This window comes from Ochlerotatus camptorhynchus, unplaced genomic scaffold, assembly GCF_037179485.1.
Source record: "Ochlerotatus camptorhynchus isolate MF236.1 unplaced genomic scaffold, CSIRO-AGI_Acam_v1.1 ptg000639l, whole genome shotgun sequence".
Taxonomy (NCBI): Eukaryota; Metazoa; Arthropoda; class Insecta; order Diptera; family Culicidae; genus Ochlerotatus; species Ochlerotatus camptorhynchus.
The window spans coordinates 3,220,100-3,246,835 of record NW_027041118.1 but is presented as its reverse complement, the minus strand read 5'-3'; the positions used below and the strand labels follow the sequence as shown (position 1 = coordinate 3,246,835).

At 38.2% G+C, this 26,736-nt stretch overlaps 1 protein-coding gene across 5 annotated transcripts in view; it reads right to left on the bottom strand.

The window, feature by feature from the left end:
• otp (orthopedia) overlaps nt 1–26,236 on the bottom strand; it is a 175,720-nt gene extending 149,484 nt beyond the window's left edge. For 2 of the 5 annotated variants that reach the window (XM_065237699.1, XM_065237700.1), the window contains exon 1: nt 25,117–26,236. In XM_065237699.1, the coding sequence (XP_065093771.1) occupies nt 25,117–25,150 (34 nt within the window). In that variant the 5' untranslated portion in view covers nt 25,151–26,236. The remainder of the gene's footprint in view (nt 1–25,116) is intronic. The other 3 variants (XM_065237701.1, XM_065237702.1, XM_065237703.1) reach the window with 3 other exon arrangements.
• Between the last annotated feature and the right edge of the window lie 500 nt (nt 26,237–26,736).

Here is a 26,736-nt window from a genome sequence, read left to right as displayed (position 1 = left end):
TTCAGCAAAGCCAAGTTTCAGATTACGAATTTTAAAGAAGTAGTCCCTGCGCTTTGGTCAGATAGCGTATAGGGCGTCGTTGTGCCAATTTGGTCGTGGCACATTTCGAGTATGACAGAGTGATTGCAGTTTGCTCAAAAGTGCCTGATTAAAATGCAAGTATTTTCGATGATTACCCGCAGTTGTTACAGTGAAGATATACACCCATATTCTCGTTTATGTCTGGACGTGTTTGTCATACAGAATCATATTTATTTGATTTTGTGTGGTGGATGGGTTTCGGGCGTGGACGGGCATATAGGTGATAATTTCATCTTAACATTTCATGTTAAGTTGAAACATTGAGAAATATTGGACAGTTTGATGTTTATAAAGTACCATCAGTTAAAACTGTATTTTGAGCTTTATCTCTATACATTCTTAGGTGTTTCTTAGAAGATTATCATGTTACCACTGATTCGAAAAGGAAATGGTATTAACATTGAGCTGTCCATAGTTGGGCGTTGTTGAACATGTGGTACTTGCGCATCATTTCATGTGAGTACCAAAGTAACCATATAATCATAAAATAACTTTTAATGTAGGTTCAGAGTGAGACAATGTCACTGAGGTATGGTTAGTTGGGTATTCAGATGACTATTACTTTAAAAAATTAATCCTGGTTGTATCTCTTTTTCGTTTGCATGTAACACTGTTTGATATTACTAACTGCTCCGAGCCTTCATTCCGGGTGATGAGCGAACCTGAAGAAAAAGAAGATGACCATAAACCCCTTCTCGAAACGAGTGTATTGTTGATGGACCTGGTCTACGATTAAAGATTGGTTTCTGTAATGATAAGTATCACGATCTTTATCGAAATGTAAGTATTATTGACAATAATCATAACAATCAACTCGTATATACATTGAAATACATATTTAAAAGGAAATGGGACGGTCCAACTGGGCATTCGATTGAAGCGATTTGGACCTCTCCAGTTTGAATGCCAACTCCCTGTTGATAACATTTCGTGGATAAAGGGCGGGCTCTTCTTCCCACTCATTGGGGCATCTTCCTGTTTGGGGGCTTGCCTTTTTGACCAATTGGCTGATCAAGTTGCTGGAAGGAGATTCTTTATTGTTCCGTAGATGCGTATAGGCGACTTTGCCTATCGATCTACCCAATCCGTTTTTGGCCCTTCATACAGCGACACGTTGAGGACAATCAGAGGTTATTAAGCTTGATCAAGACAAACAGAGAAGAGATCCCACTGCTGTCGGACTTAGTTTCCGTGCTACAATGGGTGGTAAACCACTATCATCATATCATCATCATCACGAATTTTAAAGAAATGGATTCAGTCCGCATCGTGCTCTCTTGCCGTGCGGATCTATTTGTTTTTTGCTTAAGGAAGTGTTACTACTACCTAAAGCTACAACAAATTTAAACAGCACTTTTCAGTGCTCAACCTGTAAAAAAATTTCTACCTTGTTCAACTCTTATTCCTCTTCGATCCTTGTTTGGACCCTACCCGAGGTAATCCTTCTTGGATATCGATTTGGAAAATTCCTCTTCGATCCTTCAGATTCTTATAGTAATCTGCTTGGAAGTCGATTTGGATAAAAAATTTACTGCCGCCATGGCGCCTAAACGCAAAAGAAAGGGGCAAACTCTTGACCCCCCTTCTGAAGAAATTAATTTGAGTAATCAATTTGATTTGCTCACGGATGATGAGAATGATCCATCATCCAAGAAAAATTCTAGTAAACTTTCCCGGCTTAATGCCAAGAAGGAAAAGATTCCCCCTATTGTGATAACCACTACCGATTTCCATGCTCTGCATGGAACTTTTGAATTTCGTGAAAGTTAAGTTTTCACTACAAATTGGACGTCCGGGTTAATGCCGTGTATTGGCTGAAACCTTGGACGGATTTAAATGTCTTCTCAAGTATCTTACTGAGAAGAAGCACAAATATTTCACTTACGACACCAAAACTGAACGTGTGTTCAAGGTTGTCATGAAAGAACTGCCCAGTGGTGAATCCCTGGATCAGATCAAAGATGAACTGGCAAAATTACTTGGAGTTGTGCCACTCCAAGTAATCAAAATGAAAATGAAATCCCGTCCTAGCGATTCGCGCAACGGGATTTCTAATGATTTTTATTTAGTTCACTTCAAGTCTAGTGAACTAAACAACCTTAAGGCCTTAGAAAAAGCTAGCCTTATGCTCCATGTCCGAGTGAAGTGGGAACATTTCAGGAAGACTGGAGAAAATTTCCAAAACCTCACTCAGTGCCGTAAGTGCTAGGGATGGGGTCACGGAACTAAAAATTGCTACATGCCAGCTAAATGCATGAATTGTGGTGATTCCTCTCACGCAAAGGACGACTGTCCTGTGAAGGAAGATCCTAAGAAATTTAAATGTTCAAATTGTGGTGAAAACCACAAATCCAATTTTTTGGAATGTAAGACTCGCAAAGCGATCCTACAATCTCGTTCTAACCGACAGGTAGGAAACGCTCCACGTTTCCGACCAGGTACAAATTCCTCTGCTGTTAACAACGGTCAGCGAGGAACAAATTCTACATTCGTACCCGTAGGTACAAATATCACCCCTGCTTCAAATGTTTCATCTGTACCTACTCCCCTCGCTGCTAACAATGTTCAGCGAGTTAATGGAGCTACCTATGCTGCTATTGCAGCGGGTAGAAATCAAAATACTAACCAACGTTCTAACGGAAATTTTGACAATTTTGACTTAGGAAGCATTACTGCTCCTAAAATGGAATTTTTACAGAATTCATTAATTGACATGATTTCTGATATGCTTAAATCTAACTTCATGTTTGATGCTATTCAAACTGGAGTAAAATTTGCTAATAATATTGTCATGACTTTAAAATTCAGTAATGGATTTTAAAGCATTAAACATTTTAAATTGGAATGCTCGATCTCTTAAAGATAATGAAGATGAGCTATTTAACTTTTTGAGAGTTCATAACGTGCATATTGCCGTTATAACTGAAACGTCCCTTAAACCTGACCATAAGGTTAAGAAGGACGCAAATTATTTGATTTATAGAAATGATCGTCTTGATGGACCCTATGGTGGCGTTGCCATCATTATTCATAGACGAATCAAACATAAAATTCTTTCTTCATTTGAAACCAAAGTTTTTGAAACTTTGGGAGTTTCTGTTGAAACAAAATTTGGAGAACTTACGTTTATAGCTGCCTATTTGCCATTCCAATGCGTAGGCCAGCAAAAGAATTTTCTCAAGGGTGACCTCCAGAAACTTACCCGTCATAGATCTAAATTCTTCATTATTGGTGATTTTAATGCAAAACACCACTCATGGAATAATCCTCAAAGCAATGCCAATGGTAATATTCTGTGTGATGATTGTTCTGCAGGTTATTACACTATTCAATATCCAAACAGCCCAACATGCTTTTCTTCTGCAAGAAATCCCTCAACTATTAATTTGGTCTTAACTGATTCATGTCAACTTTGTAGCCAATTGGTTACCAATGCTGACTTCGGTTCTGATCACCTTCCAGTAACTTTTGAAATATCCCAAGAAATAATTTCTAATCCCAACAGCTTTACTTTCAATTACCATAGGGCTGATTGGGAGCAATATCGAACATTTATGGAATATAACTTCGATCCAAACATTCCTTTGCAAACCAAAGATGAAATTAATTATGCTCTTGAATCTCTGACTACTTCTATAGTTGAAGCTAGAGCTGCCTCAGTACCAAAATGCGAGGTTAAATTCAATTCAATTATAATAGACGATGATCTTCAGCTCTTGATCCTTCTTAAAAATGTCCGTAGGAGACAATTTCAAAGAACACGCGATCCTGCCATGAAAGTTATCTGGCGGGATTTGCAAAAACAAATTAAAAAGCGATTCTCTGCCCTGAGGAACAAAACTTTTGAAAATAATATTTCTAAATTAGACCCGAGTTCCAAACCCTTTTGGAAACTAACAAAAATTTTGAAAAAACCTCAAAAGCCTATTCCAGCGCTTAAAGAAGGTGGTAAAATTTTGATCACAAATTTGGAAAAAGCTCAGAAACTTGCTAAGCAATTCGAGAGTTCCCATAATTTCAGTTTAGGTCTTACTAGTCCTATTGAGAATCAGGTTGCTCGGGATTTTCTGAATATTTTCTCTCGGGAAAATATTTTTGATGATTCCTGGGGGACTGATTTGGACGAAGTAAGGTCTATAACTAAAAAATTTCAAAATGTGAAAGCTCCAGGTGATGATGGAATTTTCTATATCCTCATCAAAAAACTCCCAGAGAGTACCTTGTCTTTCCTGGTAAAATTATTTAACAGATATTTCCATTTGGCATACTTTCCTGATAAATGGAAAAATGCAAAAGTTGTTCCAATTTTGAAGCCGGATAAAAATCCAGCTGAAGCTTCTAGCTACCGTCCAATAAGTTTGCTTTCTTCAATAAGTAAACTTTTTGAAAAAATAATTTTGAATAGAATGATGCTTCACATCAATACGAACTCAATTTTTTGCAGATGAGCAGTTTGGATTTCGCCATGGGCATTCAACTACTCATCAACTCTTGAGAGTTACCAATTTAATTCGTTCAAACAAATCTGAAGGCCACTCAACTGGAGTTGCTCTTCTAGACATAGAAAAAGCATTCGACAGTGTTTGGCATGAAGGTTTGATTGCTAAATTGAAAAAGTTTAATTTTCCACTTTATATTATGAAATTAGTTCAAAATTATTTAACTGACAGAACTCTGCAGGTAAATTATCAAAAATCCAAATCTAATCGACTACCTGTTAGAGCAGGAGTTCCTCAGGGTAGCATTCTTGGGCCTATTTTGTATAACATTTTCACTTCGGACCTCCCTGATTTGCCTCAGGGTTGCCACAAATATTTGTTCGCTGATGACACAGGCATTTCCGCTAAAGGAAGAAGTCTTCGTGTTATTTGCAGCAGACTTCAGAAAAGTTTTGATATTATAACTTCTAATATTTAAACAAGTTTTTAGACCGGCCATGCTTTACGCTGTGCCAATATGGTCTAGTTGTTGCACTACCAGGAAAAAAGCATTTCAAAGGATTCAGAACAAAATTCTGAAGATGCTTTTGAAGTTGCCTCCCTGGTACAGTACTACCGAAGTACATAGAATTTCGAATGTTGAGACTTTAGCACAAATGTCCAACAAAATAATTAATAATTTCCGGCAAAAATCGTTACAATCCTCAATTGCAACGATTAATTCCCTTTATGCTTAGATAAGATTTAGTTTTAGTTATTTAGTTTTAAGCTATCAATTGTTATACTGACATGCAGGTTTAAAAAACCTGTTTAAAATACTGAATTGCCAAGACAGGAACAATGTAAAAACACTTAGCTATATATCATAACAATTAAGGCTGGTAAGTTACTGTAGTAACTGGAGCACCTAGGTTAAAAATGAAATGTAATTTATTTTGAATTTGGAACAAATAAAGAGTTAAAAAAAAAAAAAAAAGAAATGGATGCCTGGACAAAATTCTGTTGCAACCCGTCACTCAGTAAAGCAGTCTCATTTGTTCTTTGCACTCATATTTATCGTTTTTGTTTTGACGTATTATGGAGGAAGCTAGTAACTACAGCAACATGTGAAAAGGACCTATGTGCCAAATGTAAACAATTACTTTAAACGTCGATTCCACGTGAAGGTATATTCATTCTGGCAAACCGACTCATCTAAGAGAAAGAATACTCTGTCAATGAACAACCGACGTTTAAATGTATTATTTGCGTTTGGATTTACAAATGTTGCTCGAGAACGTTCTAGTGAACTCAAATCTGTGTTAATCGATTACCCAAATTTGGATTGACGATTCATACCGTGTTCCTGTCAGTTGTCAATCTGGTATGTAAAGAGGGATGACAGATACACAGTTCGAGAAAACATGTAAATTTAAGCAATTTCTAGCGCATACATAGTTAACGCGTCATTTAGCATAATTTTACACATGTTCACAAATTCAATGAACGTGTAATCCTGCTCCTATATTTACATTTGAGCAGCGATGAAAATTTTGCGTTGTAAGTGAAAAAGTTGACAAAAAGGGTCGATCAATGAAGAACCATGTAGCGCCAGAAATTACCAATTTCTTCTTGATTTGAAATGTTAAAACCAAGATATTTTATTTTATCTTGAAATCAGTATCTTATTGATGTACATTGTTCAAAATGACAATCAGTCTGCTTTACTAAGCTTTAAGCCAAAAATCCGTTCACAGTTGCCTCTCTTCATTTCTTATCGATATCCTTTGAAAATGTAGGGAAAGTGGGGCAATACGGCCACCCGCTTAAAAACCAACGTATTGAACATATTTTACAAAAAAATCTGTTGTAGCCTTAATGACAAAATACTTTTCTCTAGAGCAAATATTCGAAAAATATTTGATTAGCTCAAAATATCAAAACTGTTATAAGATTTCGGAATCAGAAAATAAGGTCGATCAGTAGTTTCTTAAAACTTATCGTTGATATTCTTTCAGCAGCTTTATAAATGATCATTGGTTTCTTATATGACACGAAGTTTTTTTTTTTAGATTTTAAAAAACATTGAAGATTTTTTCAACAAAATATTACTTACGTTCATTCGGGGCAATATGAGCATCACTGATATTTGAACTTAAATTCTTCAATTTTCCATTATTCCTTTCCAAAATATGACTGTATCATATGAAATCACGTTTTGAAACAGCTGTTTTTGTAAAAAAATCAGTCATTCTCAAGACTGAAGAAAATATAGGCAGTACTGCTGAAATTTAATATATTCTACAGAAAATTATTGTTGCTGTTAAATATTTGTATGCTAAAACTGTTCATTGTTAACCGTTCATTAAACCTCAAGTGAACATAAAATTCTTACCCGTTGTTTACAAGGTCGCTCATCCACCCCGTCAGGGTGTTCATTTTTCCCCAACGGTTTAATTTCGGTTATAAAATGATCATTTTTTCCAATCTTCTAGCATAAGATTCAAAAGTTCACTTTTAATATTAAAATTGTATTCATGATGTAAATAGGGCTTGATACTATCCATTTGGTTAAACACCATTCGAATTTTCCACTGAATTTCGTATGATTAGTGATGATATCGTTAAGGTGGCCAAAATGCCCCATTTTCCCATATATTTCTACGACGCATTGCTCAACCCTTTCGCAACCCAAAACTTCTCGCTTCGTAAACTGTCACAGATCTTCCTGTGATGTTTTCCCCGATCTACGCAAACGGTTTTCCATTCCCCAACCCAGAAAGTTTGCTAATGAAAATGAATAAATTATCAATATCGATCGATTCCCGGCCAAGCTAAGGCTCACACAACCTTATGTCTCCGTTTTACGCTCAAATGGCAGCCTTAAAGATTTTTTCCAACACCCATCTCTGACTTAGGGCGAGCACCCAGAGCAGCTGAACCGAAATGTGAGAAAAATAGCGTGCACAGTGACGGCTACCTTCTCCAAGCCAGCAGCTTTAGCATACCGCTGAAACTTTCAACAGCAACGTACGAAAAGCGTGAAATCATGGCCCAGCAACCAGAACACCGCACCGGGGCTGGGCCGGGGGTAAAAAACGGATCCGCTGGGATATTTCATCGACCTGCTCGCCGCGAATGTTAGTGTGAAAACGAGCGGCAAAAAAATCACATCATCGAAATATCGTCATTAAACATTTATCCACACTTTATAATGGCTTTGATGATGGTGAGTGTTCCGCGTAATGTGCTTTGCAAGAGCGGTGATCGATTTTTGTCGCCTCTGCTGTGCTCCCGCGGGAGCCGGAAAGTGGCTCAGCGCGAATGTGAAAAATATCGATCGACACACCGAGATGCGTGTCCGGTTCAATTTTTGCCGCAAATGTTGAGCTAAATAGAAAACGGGTGTGAAATCGGCTTGTGGTCTTTCATGTTTGAGACGAGCACGACGACAGACGGTTTGTTTGCAAAACACGGTGGAAGGTTTGAACCACTACTCCTCTGTCGGTGCAGCCTTTTCATAATTCAAAATGAAAGAGGCCCCTGGGACTGAGGGGCTGGCAAATCCGGGAAAGTCTATATTTGTGGTAGTAGAACTGAAGGCATATTTTCGTGACTGTGCAGCACTGACATTCGAATGAATAAAGAGACACGTTTAAAGGGGATGATGCTTAGATGATGGTGGGAGATTTTAGAGTAAAATTTATCTACCGATGTATAAACCGACATCTTAATTTGAATTTAAAAAAAGCGAGTCAAAATTCTACAATAATGATTTCAAACTATCTTGGTGTTATGATGGAATTAAAACAAACTTTTTTTTGAGTAAAAGATCCATCGTAGTAATTAGTTAAAATTTTTGGCTCGATTTTGCCAATTTTCAATTGCCTCCTTTTCATGAACTTAAAAAAATAAATAATAAATATTGAAGATACGAGATTTGAAATATTTCAGTTTTCTAAATTTATTTAAATTTTTACTCAGAATTATAACAAAAAATTACCGTGTGTAATATTTCAAGAATTACTTTACTCTTCTTAACAACGTGGTCTTAGACGTCATTTTGATTATTGAAAAATATCAAAGGGACCCCATTTTGAAAAAAAAAAAAATTCATAATCCAAAAGGGTCGAATTTTTGCAAAAATATGAAAGATTGCCCATAACATCCGTATACATTTCCCGTCCACAAGAAAAGCAATAGCCCATATGCTGACAATCGTGGAATTTCAACGGTGTGTGCGGCTTCCAAAATATTGGAATTGGTGGTCCTGGGACCAATCTATTTCCACGTGAAGCAATACATTAGCGAGGATCAGCATGGATTTATGCCAAAGCGTTCAACGACCACGAACCTCCTGTCAATCACGTCTTTTATCATTGATGGGTTTACAGTTGGATCGCTAACTGTCGTCATATATATATATGGATTTATCGGCAGCATTCGACAGGATCAACCACGATATTGCTGTGGTAAAATTGGAAAAGCTTGGCACCGGTGGTTCCCTACTGCATTGGTCCTGATTGTGTCTTTGTGGCAGAAGCATCAGAACCAGAATTGGTGACGAATTGTCAGTTCCGTTCCGCGCTCTGTCTGATATTCCTCAAGGTAGCCATCTTGGGCCATTGATATATCTGTTTTAGCAAAAAAAAAGTTTAGCTTCCATTTAATTCCACTTAATAAATTTTGGTATCCATGACAGATACGTATTTCGACTACATCGATATCAGTGTCATTCCTGCTAAAGAACTTATCAAAATCAAACCCCCTTAAGTCATCATATCCTTGTTAAAAAGTCAAGATCACAGGTATGATATGAAACTACAATGTGTTGAATCGTTCCGCTAACAACCCAATTTCATTACTTCATTATGATGGCTACCAAGCCTTTGGGGTTTTCATTATTAGAGAGTTGTATAGATTTTTCTCCTTTAGTCTACTTGTTAGCACAGGGCACATCGACTGATTGAACGGTTGAATTGGCAACCCGGCCGTCTGAACATCACGACACGAGCGGCGAGTCTACGCGCGACAAACTCTCTGTGTCGAACCTGTCAGTCTGCAGGAACGAAAAAGAAAGAATTGAACCAGATACACGCGGGTGAAAAAATACTATAGAAAGTTAAATTAGTTGATCTTACTTACATCTAACTTAAATCTAAATAGTTACTACGGCTAGTGAAGGTTAATTTGATGGACTTAGTGAAACTTAAAAACTTAAACAAGAATTACATCTACTTAGGATTATCAGGGCTGGTAGCAGGTCACTTTTTAGTGACTTGGTCACTATTTTGAGCCAGTCATTAAAAAGTCACTTTTTACACCAACACGTCACTAAAGTCACTATTTCCCTAAAAATAGTCACTAAAGTCACTTTTTCACAACTAAAATAGAGTGAAATTTAAAAATATCAACAAAATGCTTAAATTTAATACTTGGCACTAAGAAAGTCTACAGTAGTTTTAACAAAATATACATATCTGTTAAAAAATTGAAAATTCTAACCAGGGCGACCAATGAACCGCAAAACTTTAGAAGACCAGGAAAACTATTGAGAAATGACTTCAATTTCGATTAAAAATCGGGGAAACTTCTTTCCCAGAAAATAAATTGTAAATCTTGTAAACTTTCCAAAGGTTTGTCTGTGATTGATTTTCAAAAGTCTTTCAATGATGATGACGAACTTTTAAAAATCCAAAGTAAATTTTAAATGATTCTATGGATAACACCAAGATATATTAGAGAAGAATACCAAAGTACAGACTACGAAAGTGTCATGTAAAATTAAGTGCTTTGAGGACCGATTTCTTCATCTCCGCTTAAATCTTAAGCCAGGTTTACCTATATAGTTAAACTTGACTTAACACATACGAGCGTCGCTTTTGATTGTTGTTTAAATTATTAGAGTCGCAAAATGCAACTCCGAAACAATTTTGGAAATAATTCCAATACTGAGAGTGTATTTTAACGAGAGTTCTGAGAAGAATTACATGATCATTGTATTTTAGTTCAAATTCTAATAAGAATTCAAATTGGGAAACTCTGATGAAAATTCTATAAAAAATCCCGTGAACTCCAAAGATGGTCACTGCGGATAATTCTAAAAGAATTCTGGGGTGATTTTTGAAGATAGAAGAGAATTCTAAAGAGTTCGAAATAAATTCCGCGAAGAATTCCAATACAATAGAATTTTGAAGGTTCTAAATTTTTTAAAGTTATTCTGTGATGGATTGTTGTTTTGAGAATTCTGAGGAAATACTATGGGAATTCTTAGGAGAATACGAATTGAATTTCCAATTGAATGCAGGGAAGAAGTCCAAGATTATTCTAAGCAGAAATTTATGAAATTCCTGAGGTAAATTGCATGTAAATTCTAAAGAGAATTCAAATACATTTAACATGTTTATATGAAATGAGCCTTCAGGAAGTTCCTAGAAGAATCAATAAAAATTCAAAAATAATCTACTTTAACTAATCATGTGTTATTACTTCATGCGTGAATTAAACGAGATGCTCAACGTCAAATATCAGACTTAAAGTGGAGATTTTATAAGATAGATAAGGAGATTAAATTATAGAGTTGATAGTTCTGTTATAGTACGGCAGTATGAAAATTGTATATACAAAGTAGAAAGCGAGCAAAGGACAATTTTGAAGAAGGTACGAATCGGGTAGTTGTTTACGTCAGATGGCGACTTGAGTGTGAAGAACTGTTTCCGCACATCGGAGGTATATGAGCAAATCGGCGATCGTCCCTTTTGCCGGTGGCAGGGGGAAACACCCCTCACCATCCCTCATTAACGGATGAGCTTGGTAAAGGAGAAGCTCTACCCGATTCGTACCTTCCTCAAAATTGTCCTTTGTTCGCTTTCTCCTTTCTACATACTAATCGCACACTATAACGGAACTATTTACTCTTTACTTTCATCCCTCATCTATTTCCAAGAATTTTGTTGATTGTTCTGCAAAGAATTTCAATAACACAATATTATTTTAGTTAAACTTATTTGCCTGATCGTTTAAGAGAAGGGGAATTATTCTAAAAAAAGTTATTGAGATCATTCTGAAGAAATTCTGTGAAAAGTTCTCAGCGAAAAATGTACCTTTAAAGATTTCGAACGCAGAATCAAATTCAAGATCATAAAAAAAATGAGAATGACTATTTGCTAGTCATCATTCCGTTGTTAGATTCGATTAAATTAGAGAAATTGATGAAATTAGATTTTATGTTCCATGGCATAAATAGTTTATGTCAATATCAAACCTAGTATTTACAAGTATTTGCAAGTCACTATTTGGTCACTATTTCCGTAATTTTAGTCACTAAAGTCACTACTATTATATCGCATCAGCACTACCAGCCCTGGATTATACACCAAGCGGTTGAATGCTGACCAGAAAGGCCATTCGAGCGAAAATCGCCACTGAATTGTAAGTTCTATTCTAACCTAACAACAACTTGTAAAACTAAACCAAAATCAATTTATAGATTTGAAGCACACACACACACAAAATTAAATATATAAGCTGTTCGTATATCAGTGCGGGCCTTTCACTTCTCAGCGATTAAACAATCTTCAAATAATTCATCGAGCAGCTGTCGATTCCCGCAAGAGATCCGGAGATGGTACAGAAGGAGGATTGTGCAGCCTGCGACAATCCAGATGCCGATGCGATGGGTGTGATCTGTGGTGGCACTTTTCGTGTGGCTGGTGTGACGGAGTCCGTCAGTGACCGAGCGTGGATGTGTTCGAACTGCACTGCATTACCCCCACCGAATCCACCCCCACCAGGAAACATCTCTTCGAGCAGCTGTACAACCAACGAACAACGCAATCTCGCCCTGTTGAAGCAACGCCAGGAGCTCGAACGACAACGAATGGAGCATGAACTGCAGAAGAAATTCTTGAACGAGCAGTTGGTACTGATGGATAAGGCGATCGAATCCCGGAGCCGGGTAAGCAATCGCGAACGACTAGAAAGAGTTTCCGATTGGATCAGCAACCATCCGGAGCCAAAAGACGGCGCGGCGGGTGGACAATCGAATCCGCCAGCAGTCGCTCAGCTCGAGGATGTAAACAATCGCGAGATTGTGGAGACTTTACGCGATCTCGAAAAGCAGCTTGAGCGCTGCCAACCAGTCAGCAAATGGAGGAGCTGAGACGTGAACTGCAGCAGTGCAAACGGCAGCTTGGATTAGACCCAACCGATTGGAACATCAGCCCAACGATCGGTCAGATGAATTCCCCGATTCTATTCGTCAATGTACAGCAAGGTAACCAGCAGCCTAGGAACCTTGCTGCCTACCCGAAAACGCATGCCAATGAGGTTGGCGGTGCAGGTAAGAGTAATGTTAACGATAGTGGTTAACGATGGTAATGTCCCTCATAAGTCCTTCGCGATCCCTTTCGAAACGGTTCCCATTGTTACCAGGGAACAACTGTTTGATTTTCGCGATTTCGGGCAAAATACCCTCGATAGTCGCCAACAGCAACGCATCCCCTTCGCCAACAACGAACAGCAGCGTGAACCCTTAGCGCGCACAACGAATAGGAACGTACAGCCTACGTCGTTGGAGGGGTGGTATCATCGGCAGCAGCAGCAGCAGCAGCGATTGAACGCTAACCAGAACGGTCCGTCACCGCATCAGCTTGCCGCACGTCAATCGTTGGCGCGCGATCTGCCACAGTTTTCGGGTGATCCCGCGGATTGGCCTATGTTCATCTCCAACTACATGCTCCGACTACAACGGTGCCTCAAAGGACCCGCTCTCGAGACGGTGCGCTGTAGGTTGGTATTGCCTGTTGCGGTACCGCAGGTAATCGAGGCACTTCGTATGCGATATGGACGCCCGGAGCTGTTGATTAACGCGTTACTGGAAAAGGTGCGGAAGATTCCCGCTCCAAAGTCGGATAAGTTGGAAGGGCTGATCGAATATGGTATGACAGTGCAAGCCCTTTGTGACCATATCGAAGCAGCCAACGAACACACACACACACAAAATTAAATATATAAGCTGTTCGGATATCAGTTGCGGGCCTTTCACTTCTCAGCGATTCAACACTACTTAAATCTTTGGTTTTTATTAGTTAGGTACGTTCCGATTCAGCACATTGCAGTTTCATTTTTATACCTGTGATCTTGAATTTTTTACCTAAGAGATGAGTACTCAAGGGGGTTAGATTTTGATAAGTTCTTTAGTGGGAATGACACTGATGAAGACTGCACATTGTAGTCGAAATACGTATCTGTCATGGATACCAAAATTAATTAAGTGGAATAAAATGGAAGATAAACTTTTTGTTTTGCTGGTTTATTTAAGCATTCCGCTAACAACCCAATTTCATTACTTCATTTCTGTGTATTTCCACGATGTCAACCTGTTGCTGAAATCCCATCGTTTATCCTTTGCTGATGATCTCAAAATCTACATGCACGTGAAATCGTTACAATATGCTAAGGAGCTGCAAGAAAATCTGGAGACAATTCAAACGTGGTGTGAGATGAACTGCATGCTCTTAAATTCCAGTAGTAGTATCTGTAGTTACATTTTCGAGAAATTCGAATCAGTTAAACTTTCGGCTATTCCTTGATGGGCACTCAATTGCAGTGGGAAAACCAGGTTAAAGATTTCGGAGTGATTCTTGACGAAAAACTCTCGTTCAAGCCGCTTTTGTCGTACGTAGTCACGAAAGCCTCACGAAACCTTGGCTTCATTTTTCAGGTAGCAAAAGAGTTCCGAGAAGTATACTGCCTGAAATCACTATATTGCTGAATGTGAACGAAATGAACGACATTGGAATATGCTTCTCCAGTCCAAAATTATGTTGAACGAATCGAGTCGGTACAGTGGCATTTTATCAGATGCGCTCTCCGAAGATTGTCTTGGAGGGATCCCTTTCATCTACCGAGCTACGAGAGCCGTTGCCTCATGATCCAGCTGGACACCCTCCAAACACGACGTGAGGTGGCTAAGACACTTGTCATCGCTGATATTCTAACCGGCTGTATGGATTGTCCAGCCCTGCTCGGCAACATCAATGTCCAAGCTCGCTCCCGTGTGCTTCGGGGCAACTCTCTTCTTAGGATCGCACCCAGGCGAACTAACTATACGGTGATTTCCGGACTAATCGCCCCCCAACGGACGTTCAACCGAGTCTTCTCAGTTTTTTGATTTTGACATGTCACGCGACTCACGCGAGAAGACAATTTTTGTTAGCTTTAAGATAAATTTTTAACATTTGGAAACCAAACTAGTGCGTTGATAACATTCAATAAATAAAGGCAAACAGGCGAAGGTGGAGTCTTAAATCTTTATTTTTATTTGGCCAAGAAATAATGTCAAGAATAGCATGCTGAAAACAATTTTAAAAACAAATCCTGATTTTTACATAACGAACAAATACTTAAACTATAGTACTTTGTAATTGATTTGATACAGTAATTGCATAGTTTGCTATTGGAACGATATTTCAGGAACAAATTCCAGCAATTACTTCTTGATATTTTCCCTCATGTATCGTGCAATGCATTTCATGTATTAATATCAAGATCATAATTTTTTATGGCTAAGATGTTCCATTAAACTTCCGTAACCATTAAACCCTCCCCTTGGCTAGTTTTTACACCACGTTTTTGGTGGGCGGGCTTAATTTCATGCTTCATAGTGAAGTGTGCCGCGTTAGAATGGCGCCATGGGCAGGTGATGGGGATTACTAAAGGTCCATTTAGACTATCTGATTTCTTGGTCTGATTCGAGCGAACTGCTCGATAATTTTGTCGGATGCAATGTTCGGATGCGTTCACACTTTTCGACATGATGATTAGATTTGACGTTTGAGTTGTCGAAAAAGGTTTGTGTTTAAAGAACGCTTGATTTGTGTTCTGATGGCATCCAGCAGCAAGGTAAACCGATTTCACTATTCAATATTGTCCATTTTATGATTTGACTGATTTTTATTTGCCGATATGCCGCAATGGCTTTGTTCATGACAAGGTCAACGAAACAGCATGTTTTATATAAGAATAAGCATGCCTGACAGTAGGTCTGAGAGCCTTCTAAGATTTTTTAGAGCTTCAGAGAGGTACGGAGATGTAGTAAGAAATTTATTGAGCTTCAGAGTAATTCGTCGATCTTGAGAACAGAACTACAAAACTTTAGAAAATTTTACAGAAATTTAAAGAAATTCGCAGGATTTCAAACAAGTCCAAAAATCTACAGTAAAATGTAAAGAATTTCACAGAAGTTTGGAGATCTACTGAACAATTATGAACATCCGAAAAGTTCGTAGTTATTCAAAACAAAGCTGCAAAACTTTGAAAAGAAATCACAGAACTTCTGAAAAAATCACAAGAATGGTCATGGATCTCTACAGGTCAATTTGAAGGCCTTCAAGAAAGTGTACAGATTTTCTGATACATTTTTAAAATCTTAATGGATCTTCAGAGAAATTTTCAGACCTTCAGGGAAGTTCGGCGATTTAAAAAAAAATATCTATACAGGAAACTTCAAAATCAGGGAAACTTGTAAATCTTGAGAAAAATATTTAAAACTTCAAGGAACCTCATATGTTTTTCGATAAATTTTGAGAAATTTAGGTAATTTCGAAGATCTTCAGCGAAATTTTCAGATCTTCAGGGTAGCCCGAGAGCCTACAACGGAATTTACAAAACTTCAGAGACGTTTTCAGATCTACTGAGAAATTTATTGAACTTTAAGGCAGTTCGTAGATCTTCAGAGCAGAAATACAGTGCTTCAGAAAATTTAACAGAATTTTAATTAAATTTTAGAAACTTCAGAAAAGTTCAGTGGGTAGATTGTTAATCTACTGAAAAATCTGCAGATTTTTAAATAAATTTTCAGAATTTGATTGAGGCTCTCGGATTTCAAAAGAAATTTACAGAACTTCTGGGAAGTTTGCTGATCTTTAACAATATTTGCACAACTTCAGAAAAAATAGTAGATCTTCAGAGAACTTTCTTAAACTTCCGGGAAGCTTTCTAGATAATTTTTTATTTTTTAGGAAATTGTGCAGATATTCAGAGATATTTGCACGAGTATTTGCAGATATTCATTGAATCATGAAAATCAACAGACAAAATTACAGAACTTTTGAGAAGTTCGTAAATCTGCATAGATGCATGAACTTTGTAGATTTTTAGAGAAATTTGCAGAACTTCTGAAGAACACACAGAACATCAAAGAAATCTGCAGAACTACCGAGAAATTTGCAGAAAGATATTTTACCAGAGAACAGAAACAAAACTTCAGGGACCTCCGAAAATCTTCAGAGAAATATGCAGAATTGAGTTCATAACAGAAATGTTTAGAACTCAAGGGATTATGTAGATCTATCGAGAACTTTTCCAACTAGCTTACGGAAAGTTGGTATCGACATCCTGGTAAAGTTTTGAAATCCTTTTTCGCCTTCATATCGCAGCTCTTGCAAGACGAGATGAGCCAGAAGTTAGAGCAATTTTCCGATAATTCATTATGGAAGTATTTACTTTTGACTCCTGATACAGTTTTGTTTTGAAATCTAAATTGACAGTTCTTTGGACATGTGCAAGCAGTGTGAACACCAGCAAACAGGGGGGATTGACAAAGTGTGTCGAAAGTAAAATCGAGCAGATTTTTCATTATAGCGGCGGTCAAAATCAGCCCAAGAAATCAGATAGTCTAAACGGACCTTAAGCTTCCCCTCTCTGATAAACCACTGCATGAGAGAACCAAAGATCTAGTCTAGCAGTGATAGTATCACACTTGTTACTCCTTTGTTTGAGAACCGCGTCGTAGTACGCTTACGTATAGGCACTGACGTTGGGTGCGATACTGGCGGGTTTTGCCGCAAATCACTCTTATTTTTTACGCAGCTAGATTTATTTGGGTTTCAAGGGAATTATACTATTGAAATATTTCAGAAAGTGCCCAACAGTGCTCATTCTACTTGCGTGACAAGCTTTCATTGTTGATTTCATTGAGGTTTAACTCAGGGAACAATGTTAAACACCATTTTTGTACATGGTATTGTAACTAATCTTATATGTGCTTCATTTTGATTTGGGATAAGTGTTTGAACTATGGCTCGGGATTTCCACTGTGGCGTGAATCTATTGTGACATATCCATACGTATTTTTATGGTGCGACATAGTGGAAGCGTGTGAGCATAGTTGGAGCATATACCCTATATAATTTAAAAATCAGCTAGAAAACTATCTTCAAAATGAAGCATTTTAGTCACTTGATGGTGTCACCAGGGTCGAACTAAGATATAAAAATAGGTCAAGTAGGTATAGGTCAAAATCAAAAGAACTTGAAACACGTTGAATTTTAGATAAAAGCTGATTAATAGGTGAATTAGAGATTTCATTTATTTATTAAATTAGACTAATAAGATTTGACCCATTTGAATAAATTTTGTTACTATCTTTGACAATACAAACAATACAGATCAAACTTCTGGTGTTGAATCAGAAATACAGTCATCGTTTGTATAGCTTTTAATAAGTATATTAATCAAATCAGAGTAAGCAGCGGAATAAAGGCGCATCTGTCGATCTCAAAGAGGTTTTATCAAATTATAATTTGACAACCCGTTTTATTCAGCATTGTACACTGTTATACAGCATTTATTCAGTATATATGCTTATTTGTGGCTCCGAATTGTTTGTTGGGTAGCCTATGTAGTCATCTTGAACACTGGATTCCGTGTGTATTGCTTCAAGATAGTTATAGAAAAAATGCTGTGACGTGTGTGCGTAGTAATCCGATTGAATGAGTAAATCAGTGTCGAACAAAATATCTAAATTATGTAAGTTACGAAATCGCGAGAATTCCGAACGCCGTGCGAAAAAACCAAAGCGATTAAAAAAAAATCATTTAAAGAGTGCCACCAAAATAAATGTAATAGCCTATGTTGGCAAGGTGATTAATCTTGGTTTCCTCCCTAGGTATTCTACTTATTTTACTACTGAGCTTTGTATCAAATTAGTCAATTTAACGGACGTTTCAATAATTTCAAGATTTCGCAATCGTACCGAACAAATTCTATACTACATAAGCTCAAAAGCGTTTGACAAGATCTACCGAATTGCATATCACTTCTGCGTAAGCTCCGTAGACGTAGGTGCGTTGAAAAGTTAAATATGCATCAATACCACATGGGGAAATTGCAATTTTACAGTCACTTAGGGCTTAGTTCATAGATTAACATTGACTGCTGCTTACAAATGTTAGTACTTGAACAAAAAGAAATAAGTTACCTCAAATGCTTTAACCGCATATATGAGAAATCGCGTATTGAGAGAATTATACAGTAATCGAGTACAATAAACTCAGGGAAAACAATACCTACAAAAGATTAAAAGTAATTAATTGTCACATTGTCTAATTTAGCTTGATTCCTAATCTATTCCACTGCTTGTTAATCTGCTAAGTCTGCTTGCGTTTTCTTATTGAAGCTCAAGACTAAATAGGAAGATAAAGGTTAGTTGTCTCCCTAAGTGGACCCCCCGCATTCCAATTCTTTTGTTAATATACTTAATGTTATTAGACTTTCCAATGTTTCTCATTTAAGTTCATCTGATGATTATGATATTATAATAAATCAGCCCGGCAATTATATTTAATAAATAATTGAAATCTCTTATTCTCCTAATTAGTCATAACCCATGCATTATTAAGTAACTGCACTTTTGCTTGCAATCTAAAATTAAACGTGTTTCAAGTACTTTTGATTTTGACCTTTACCTATTTATTATATCTGAGTTCAACCCAGGTGACACCTTCAAGTGACTAAAATGCTTCATTTTGAAGCTAGTTTTCTAGCTGATTTTTAAATTATATAAGGTATATGCTCCAACTATGCTCACACGCTTCCACTACGTCGTACCACAAAAATACGTTTGGGTATGTCGCAATAGATGCACGCCACAGTTCAAACACTTATCCCAAATCAAAATGAAGCACATATAAGATTAGTTACAATACCATGTACAAAAATGGTGTTTAACATTGTTCTCTGATTAATGGCACCCTAAGTTTGCTCCTTTAGAATTGATAAAACGATCCATAAAATATTGAAAAACGTTCCTTTAAAAACATCCAAATGATCCATAAAACATCGGAGAAAATCCCTTAAATGTGTGGATGATCCATAAAAAATATCAATATTAACAATATTTTATGTGAAATTTAGCAACACTATTGTAAAAATGTATCACTAAATTTCTAAATCATGAGCATTGGAATTGTACAAATTACGCATAAATATATTGCAATTGATCCATAAAACAGATCCACAAAAAATCAAGTTTGCACAGATAGTTTTCGGCTGCATTTGCCGGATTAGCGCTGGCACTCTGCCTCCCGGTTGGTTATACGTGTGTGAGTGGTGGTCGCTTTCCGAGAAGTTGTAGTTGCAGTTGTAGTAGAAGTTATCATGTTTGCAAGCAGCAGAAGATTTGACGCTAAATATATGCGTTGTTTCTCCCGTTCCAGAAATTTGTGCCATCGCGAGTGATAATTTTAATATTAGTTTATTTACACGGTGATGATGTTGGTTCACTCGCAACTATTTTTGAAACAAAATTAAGTGTTTTCGAAAAAAGTGTACCAAAAGTGCTTCTGAAAGTGTTTCACAGTTGGGTGTGGTGAAATTCGTGCATTCCCTGTTGATTGTGGAAATCCGTATCACAAAATAGCCCACCGATTCCTTTGTTTTGCCGTTCGACGACGACGGGTGTTTTTTTGTAACTAGCGTAAGTGTGCCTGCGATTTGCATTGAGTGTCGGAGATTGTGAGTAAGCTAAAGGATGTCTCGCTGGATACGCCCAAGACTGGACGGGCGGTAGCTGGTGGCCGTGAACGGTTCTTAGGGAAAGCACTCGATGCGACCCTCCTCCCAGATGACCATGGCAATACAGGAAGTATTACAACAAAGGTAATTGCTATTAGAAATTTTGCAAACAGTGACATATAGCGGACATGAAGAACCAGTGGAGGTGCCGGGCAAAGGTGTTTATCCTACACGGCGAATGAGAACCCAAATTTGAGTTTAGTTCACTCATAATCGCCAAAAGTGCAGGAACTCAGCGATGAGTAAAATTTGTCTCATGGTTTCCTGTGGAAAACCTAAAAATTCTGCCGAAAAATGAGGAAATTGACGAAAATTTTATTCAGTCTCGGAGTAGTACCAATAGACTGAGTGAATCTATTATTTACTTTTCTCAAATTTGGGAATTTTTCCCTGGAAAACCCTGGAAAAACCTGGAAAAACATAAGGCAATTTACTCATCGCTGAGTTCCTGCGCTTTTGGTGATTATGAGTGAACTAAACTCAAATTTGGGTCGTTCTCATTCGCCGTGTAGACGAATGCTAATTTACAAATTCGCTGTTGTTGTCGTAGCCGCCGTCGTAGTCGCTGTCGTAATTGCCGTCGTAGTCGTAAGCAGTACCGTGAGTATATTTAAAATTAACCATGAACCACTGAAAATATGAATTATCGCGTATTTCTGTTGCTTATTACATGCCAAGTGAAATTCGTGAACGTAATTTCATTTCAATAGCTTGTTTAACCAGGTCTTAAACAATCGTCACGTCGGTCATAGCTTGTAATGATTGCCTGAACCATGCGTAAAGAGAAAATCGAAACTTTGAACGTCGCGTGAAAGTGGATCTTAATGAAGGCCTAAGTACTCTTTCGTAACTTTTAGTTTTAGGATTTCAAAGATCGTCGGTTGCAGTGGCTTTCTTACTGAGCAAAAAAACGCGGTCCCGAGTCCTTTCATATTAAAAAATGTATGGCAAGATCGCTTGTTTATCGTGTATTTTGTAAAACTTTTCGTTGTAGTCGATGCCGGGTTTGAATAGTAATCAAAACTTGAGTAACGCTATAATGTGATATGAGGGGCTCGGTGGCCTTAGAGCAACCGGTTTTGCTTTCTGAGCAAAACATCATGAGTCTAATCTCAAGCCCATCCACATTCAAGATTCGTCAATCGTTTTATTTGTTAACATGACTACATGGTAATAACAGCAACCCGATGATTAAAAAGGAGCTCGTCTGCCTAGTGACAAACGTTTTTGCTTACTGAGCAGAAGACCGTGGGTTCAATCCCAAGCTTCTTTGCGTTATATGATTGTTTTTTGTTTTTTTTTTTCGTCGATCTTGTTTTCCGTGCTGAGCACCAATGCTACCGACGTGCCAGGAAGGCAGCTCCCACACCTGGACCCTACCTATCGACCCATCAACTCATGAACCGGGGACCAACGGCTTTACTTCCCATCCGAAGGAAGGCGTGATCAGAGATGTTATGCCTTAGAACATCCCGGCGGCGCCGACTGGGATTGAACCCAGGCCTACTGGGGTGAGAGGTAATCACGCTTACCACTACACCACCGGCGCCGTTGCGTTATATGATTGTTAGGACATTAATTCAGCTTATCGTTTACCAAAAAAAACCCTGCTGCAAACCCAACCCTATTACCCAATATCCCATTGATTCCTCGAGGAAGTGCAGAGGTGTTCTTGGCTTCCATCAAAGCGAGTGTCACGTCAACACATTCCTACCCCTTCTTTTCTTGACCTGTGTTGGCCTATGGATCTAAGATTGGGACTATCGCCAAAAATCTACTATTTATCAATTGTATGTAAATGAACGCGTCATTGGAACGGTACCAATGGATTTTTTTGGTTGCTATTGAAAATTTAGTCGATTACTGAATTTAAGTATGGACCCAAATAAGGGATACTTAGGCCGACATTACATAAATATCCCCTATAGCCCATAGACTATTAATGGAACACACCATAATTAAAACTTCTATCATAACTAGAACACCCACCCTAGGTATGATCCATAAAATTAACATATATTTTTCATATTTTCTTAAGAATATTATTATGGAAGCTTCTTTTGGAGTAATACCTCAATGAAAACAACAATGAAACCTTGTCACGCAAATAGAAGGAGCGCTGTTGGGCACTTACTGAAATATTTCAATGGTATAATTCCCCTGCAAACCCAAATAAATCTATCTGGGTAAAAATAATTAAAATAAGAGTGATTTGCGGCAAAACACGCCAGTATCGCACCCAACGTCAGTGCCTATACGTAAGCGTACTACACAGCTAAAAAAAAGTAGTGTAAATTTCCGTTACTATGATGCACATAAATGGAGCGTCATATATCATACAAATTTAGATTATAGATCGTGTAAATTTATGAGACATATCATGCAATATCCCATATATTTTATGCAACTGTCCACTTTTGTTTGCAACATTTCTTGCAAGTTGCTAATTTACGTGAAAAGGAAGTTTACATGTATGAATGTTTGCATGCATGGATGTTTACATCGCCAGTAAAATTCAGAATTTTTTGGTGTGTACGACGCGGCTCTCAATTAAAGGAGTAACAAGTGTGATACTATCACTGCTAGACTAGATCTTTGGTTCTCTCATGCAGTGGTTCATCAGAGAGGGGAAGCTTAGTAATCCCCATCGCCTGCCCGTGGCGCCATTCTATCGCGGCATGAGCCAGTAACGCCGGCCATTAGCCTACCGTCTCCAACACTCCACTATAAAGCATGAAATTAAGCCCACCCACCAGCAAAAAGGTGCAAAAACTAGCCAAGGGGAGGGACATTATCACCAGGTATAAAGTTCGTTCTTTATTGAAATCCCATCTCCAACATCAACTTGACGGTTAAATCTTCATGGACGGCTGTCAAACAAACTCATCACGCTCAGCAACAAACACAGTAGGATAATAATAGCAACAGAAAGCTTTCCAACACACAAAACTCAACGCATCACGGTCATCATCAACAGGAGCAACACAAATCTAGATAAACATTACAAAAAGTCTTATCTGCATTGCTCGATCCTCTTAATCGAATTTCTATTTCGTGGATAACTTAGCTAAAAAACCAATTTTATTTGTCGTTTTGGGCGCTAGATAAGAACCTCTTCTCAAACCGATTGGGACACTGGAAATCTTGGACGGTGGTTACACTGAATGATTCCTAATGTTGCTTCGAGAGCGTGGTTTAAAGGCTTGACTTATGTCCAAACACTACTCGCTAGATGCTCATCTCAATAGAATAAACCTCGTGGACAAACAGTAACGATGACATCGATCACGTAGTTTGGCAATGTACGGATAATGACGCTGCCAGAGAGCGACTTTTGAATACCCTCGAGGCCCAAGGAAGACAACCCTATGTCTCTCTTTATTAGTTTTTTTTTGTCTTGTCCCACAGTCTTGATGAGTCTCATCTTCGCCCACTGGTCACCCACCATAGCCGATCGAACTCCAGACGAATGTAGAACCGTTGGTTGTCTATTCAGAGCGTTGTCGCAAGTATAAATAGAAGATACTTGCGACAACGCTCTGAAGAGACAACGAAAACCCACCCCTAATCTCCTCCCCTGATCCTATCCTTCGACAATGTACCCTTCTAACCTCAAGTAAACCACGAGTATTTGGCCCAACTTCTACTAGACATAGAATGAAGTGATTTTTTTTACAAACATTGAACAATGAATTATCGGCTCCGTAAAGCTAACGCGATTGAGCCTTCCAAATAAAAGAACTGGATAAAAAAAAAACAACACAATAGTAACAATAGCGCAAAATCTGTTTGCATAGCAGTGGTTATCAAAAGTGAAAGTCGATGAAGAGAATCGATCAAAGCAGATAGGACCTTTTGAAATATTCATCGAGAAAAGGGAACGAACACTAGAAGTCGAGAAGAGCAGCAGTTTGCAGGTCCGTACGTAATGAAGTTCGTGTATTGTACTAATAATGCGTAATATTATTAGCATTTTGCCCGATGACAGGCAATACTAATATTTCGTAAAATTTACGAAAAATATGTTATATCTATGAAACTCTTTTTTACGGAACGAACGTAATAGAATTTACGAAAAAATATTTTCAGTGTAGATACATGAAAGTTATCATTATGCAATCTACGAATTACTCCGTTACAAATGCAACACAAAAAATAAAATATTGAAATGAAGTAACATAAACTATTATATTGTATTTGTCATTAAACAGTATTTTCAACTTATTTATAAGTAACAGTGTTGATTGGATACTATAGATACTATTATTTGTTTATTATGCAGCACCGTAAATCAGCAAAATGCGCACGCTTAGTCCATAAATCCGGACACTTTTCAATGTTGATTACCAACGTCTGCCATGTTTAAAATAGCACGTTAATATTAAAATGACTTTATGTCATCGTTCAGAATCATCACACATATGTGTAATGGATGTTGTACAGTAGACGTAATAATTAATTTAGTTAATTTAAAACGACTGACTGGAAACGAAGCATTGAGGTGTACTATTCTATGATAACTGCATAATTGCCAATCCAGTGATAAGATATAGAAAAGGGTTCTGCATTTTTCAGTTACAGCTAAAATAAAAAAAAATAATGCTCTGGATGGCTTCGCACTTTCAGTAGATATTTACATCAAATCAAACACGAAAACATATAAGGATTTATACAAATCGGTGTTGACATATACAAAGCAAAATCAAATTGAATGTTGATACAATCGGCCTTATATCTTAACTGAGACAATCAAACTCACCTCCCAGTCCGGCTGCACTCAGATTGTTCAGCATGTTAGCTGAGAAGTTTCTTATGGACAATGCCGACAGTTTGAAGCTCTCGTTACGTTCAGCACAATAATTCTATTCCTGCAATTTCCTCCGACCGATAGGTTTCTTCTTCCCGAACCACTCACTCGAACAGCTTCATGTTCATTCCAAAAATTCAGTTATCATATTTTTTATAAAGAAATTTAATCACTCTCCAGTTGCATTCTATTTCTGTCTTCACCAGAACATCGATTCTAACCAGCACAGTTATAAAAGTCGTATACACTTTCAATTACGCATATCCATTTCCGCTAAGCTCTCTCACTGTTTAATTATGCATCACTCGAGTAACGATCTGGAGATCACAGACAACGGCGACGGTGATGGCATCAGCGTCGTTGACCCGCGCTCGCCCAATTTGCACCACAGAACACACCCTGACGTGGGAAGATTCACTTTCTGCAGGCTCACGTGTCTTCCCCTGTTTTCTTCCAGACCGAATGTGTTTGTATATTCACCTTCTCCAATGGAAGCAATGGAAAGAGGGAAAAAAATGTCGAAAGCAACCAGCAGCACACTTCTCACGCTTATTAATTAGCCTATATTAATTAAATGAGTAACAAACCAATTTAATTCATTACAGGGCGCAGCGTGCACTGAACAAGCCGAAGGGAAATTATCTATCAAAACTCCGGCAGGTGGCGACGACCTTCCGAGCGAACGACCGACCGACGGCTTGAGCGATCCAACAGGCAATGATGGGCTCCGGAGTGTTGTCTCTGGTCTGATGGGATTTAGAGTTTCAGTGTCTGATTTGTCCAAATGGGAGAACCCATCGCCGGCCGTATAAGGCCCTCATAGGAGCGGGAGGGTGGTGGTGAGGCAATCTCCGGAAGTGGGTCCACCGAAAACGACGACACAACTGCTGGGGAAGCAGGCTTGAGGCACCGGGTTCTTCTTTCCGTCTCAACTCCGTTGGAAATCGGTTAACCACCCGCAACACACTATATAGAGAAGAAATACAACGCACTCCGGACGGGATTCGCTGCAATACTGAACGGCAGCATCCAGCGACAACGCGCGCAACAGTCGACAATATCAGCTTTGCCGTGGTGACCAACAAAAAAAAAACATAAACCGGTCCTACGAGCGTATCACAGAACGCTTACAGATACAGATAGCAGCTTGGTTCAACCAGATAAACGAGCTGATCTCCAGCCGTGCTTGGTAGGTGCCAACTCAGATACTAACGGGCTACGGTGGAGATTCGTTTCATTTCGGTCACGCTTCCATGGCTCATCACTTATTCATAGCCATTCCAGGGTGAAGCCGAACAGACGTCTCTTTCTATCGTCACCCGTGGGGGCGTGGCCAACCTACACAAGCCAACTGAGTGTGTCAACATTTTATATTAAAAGCACGTGATTTTAATAAACCTTCACCAAACAGTAAACACTGGAATGGTGCAATCTTTGAAATTAGATCCAAACCCGCCGTATATTTGAGCTAATCAAACTTTTACCATTCATCTTCTTGATCAAAACATTTCTTCTTTGAGTATCGAACGTGTCCGTTGAATAAAAAGAAAAAAAATATGGCGCCCCTTGCAG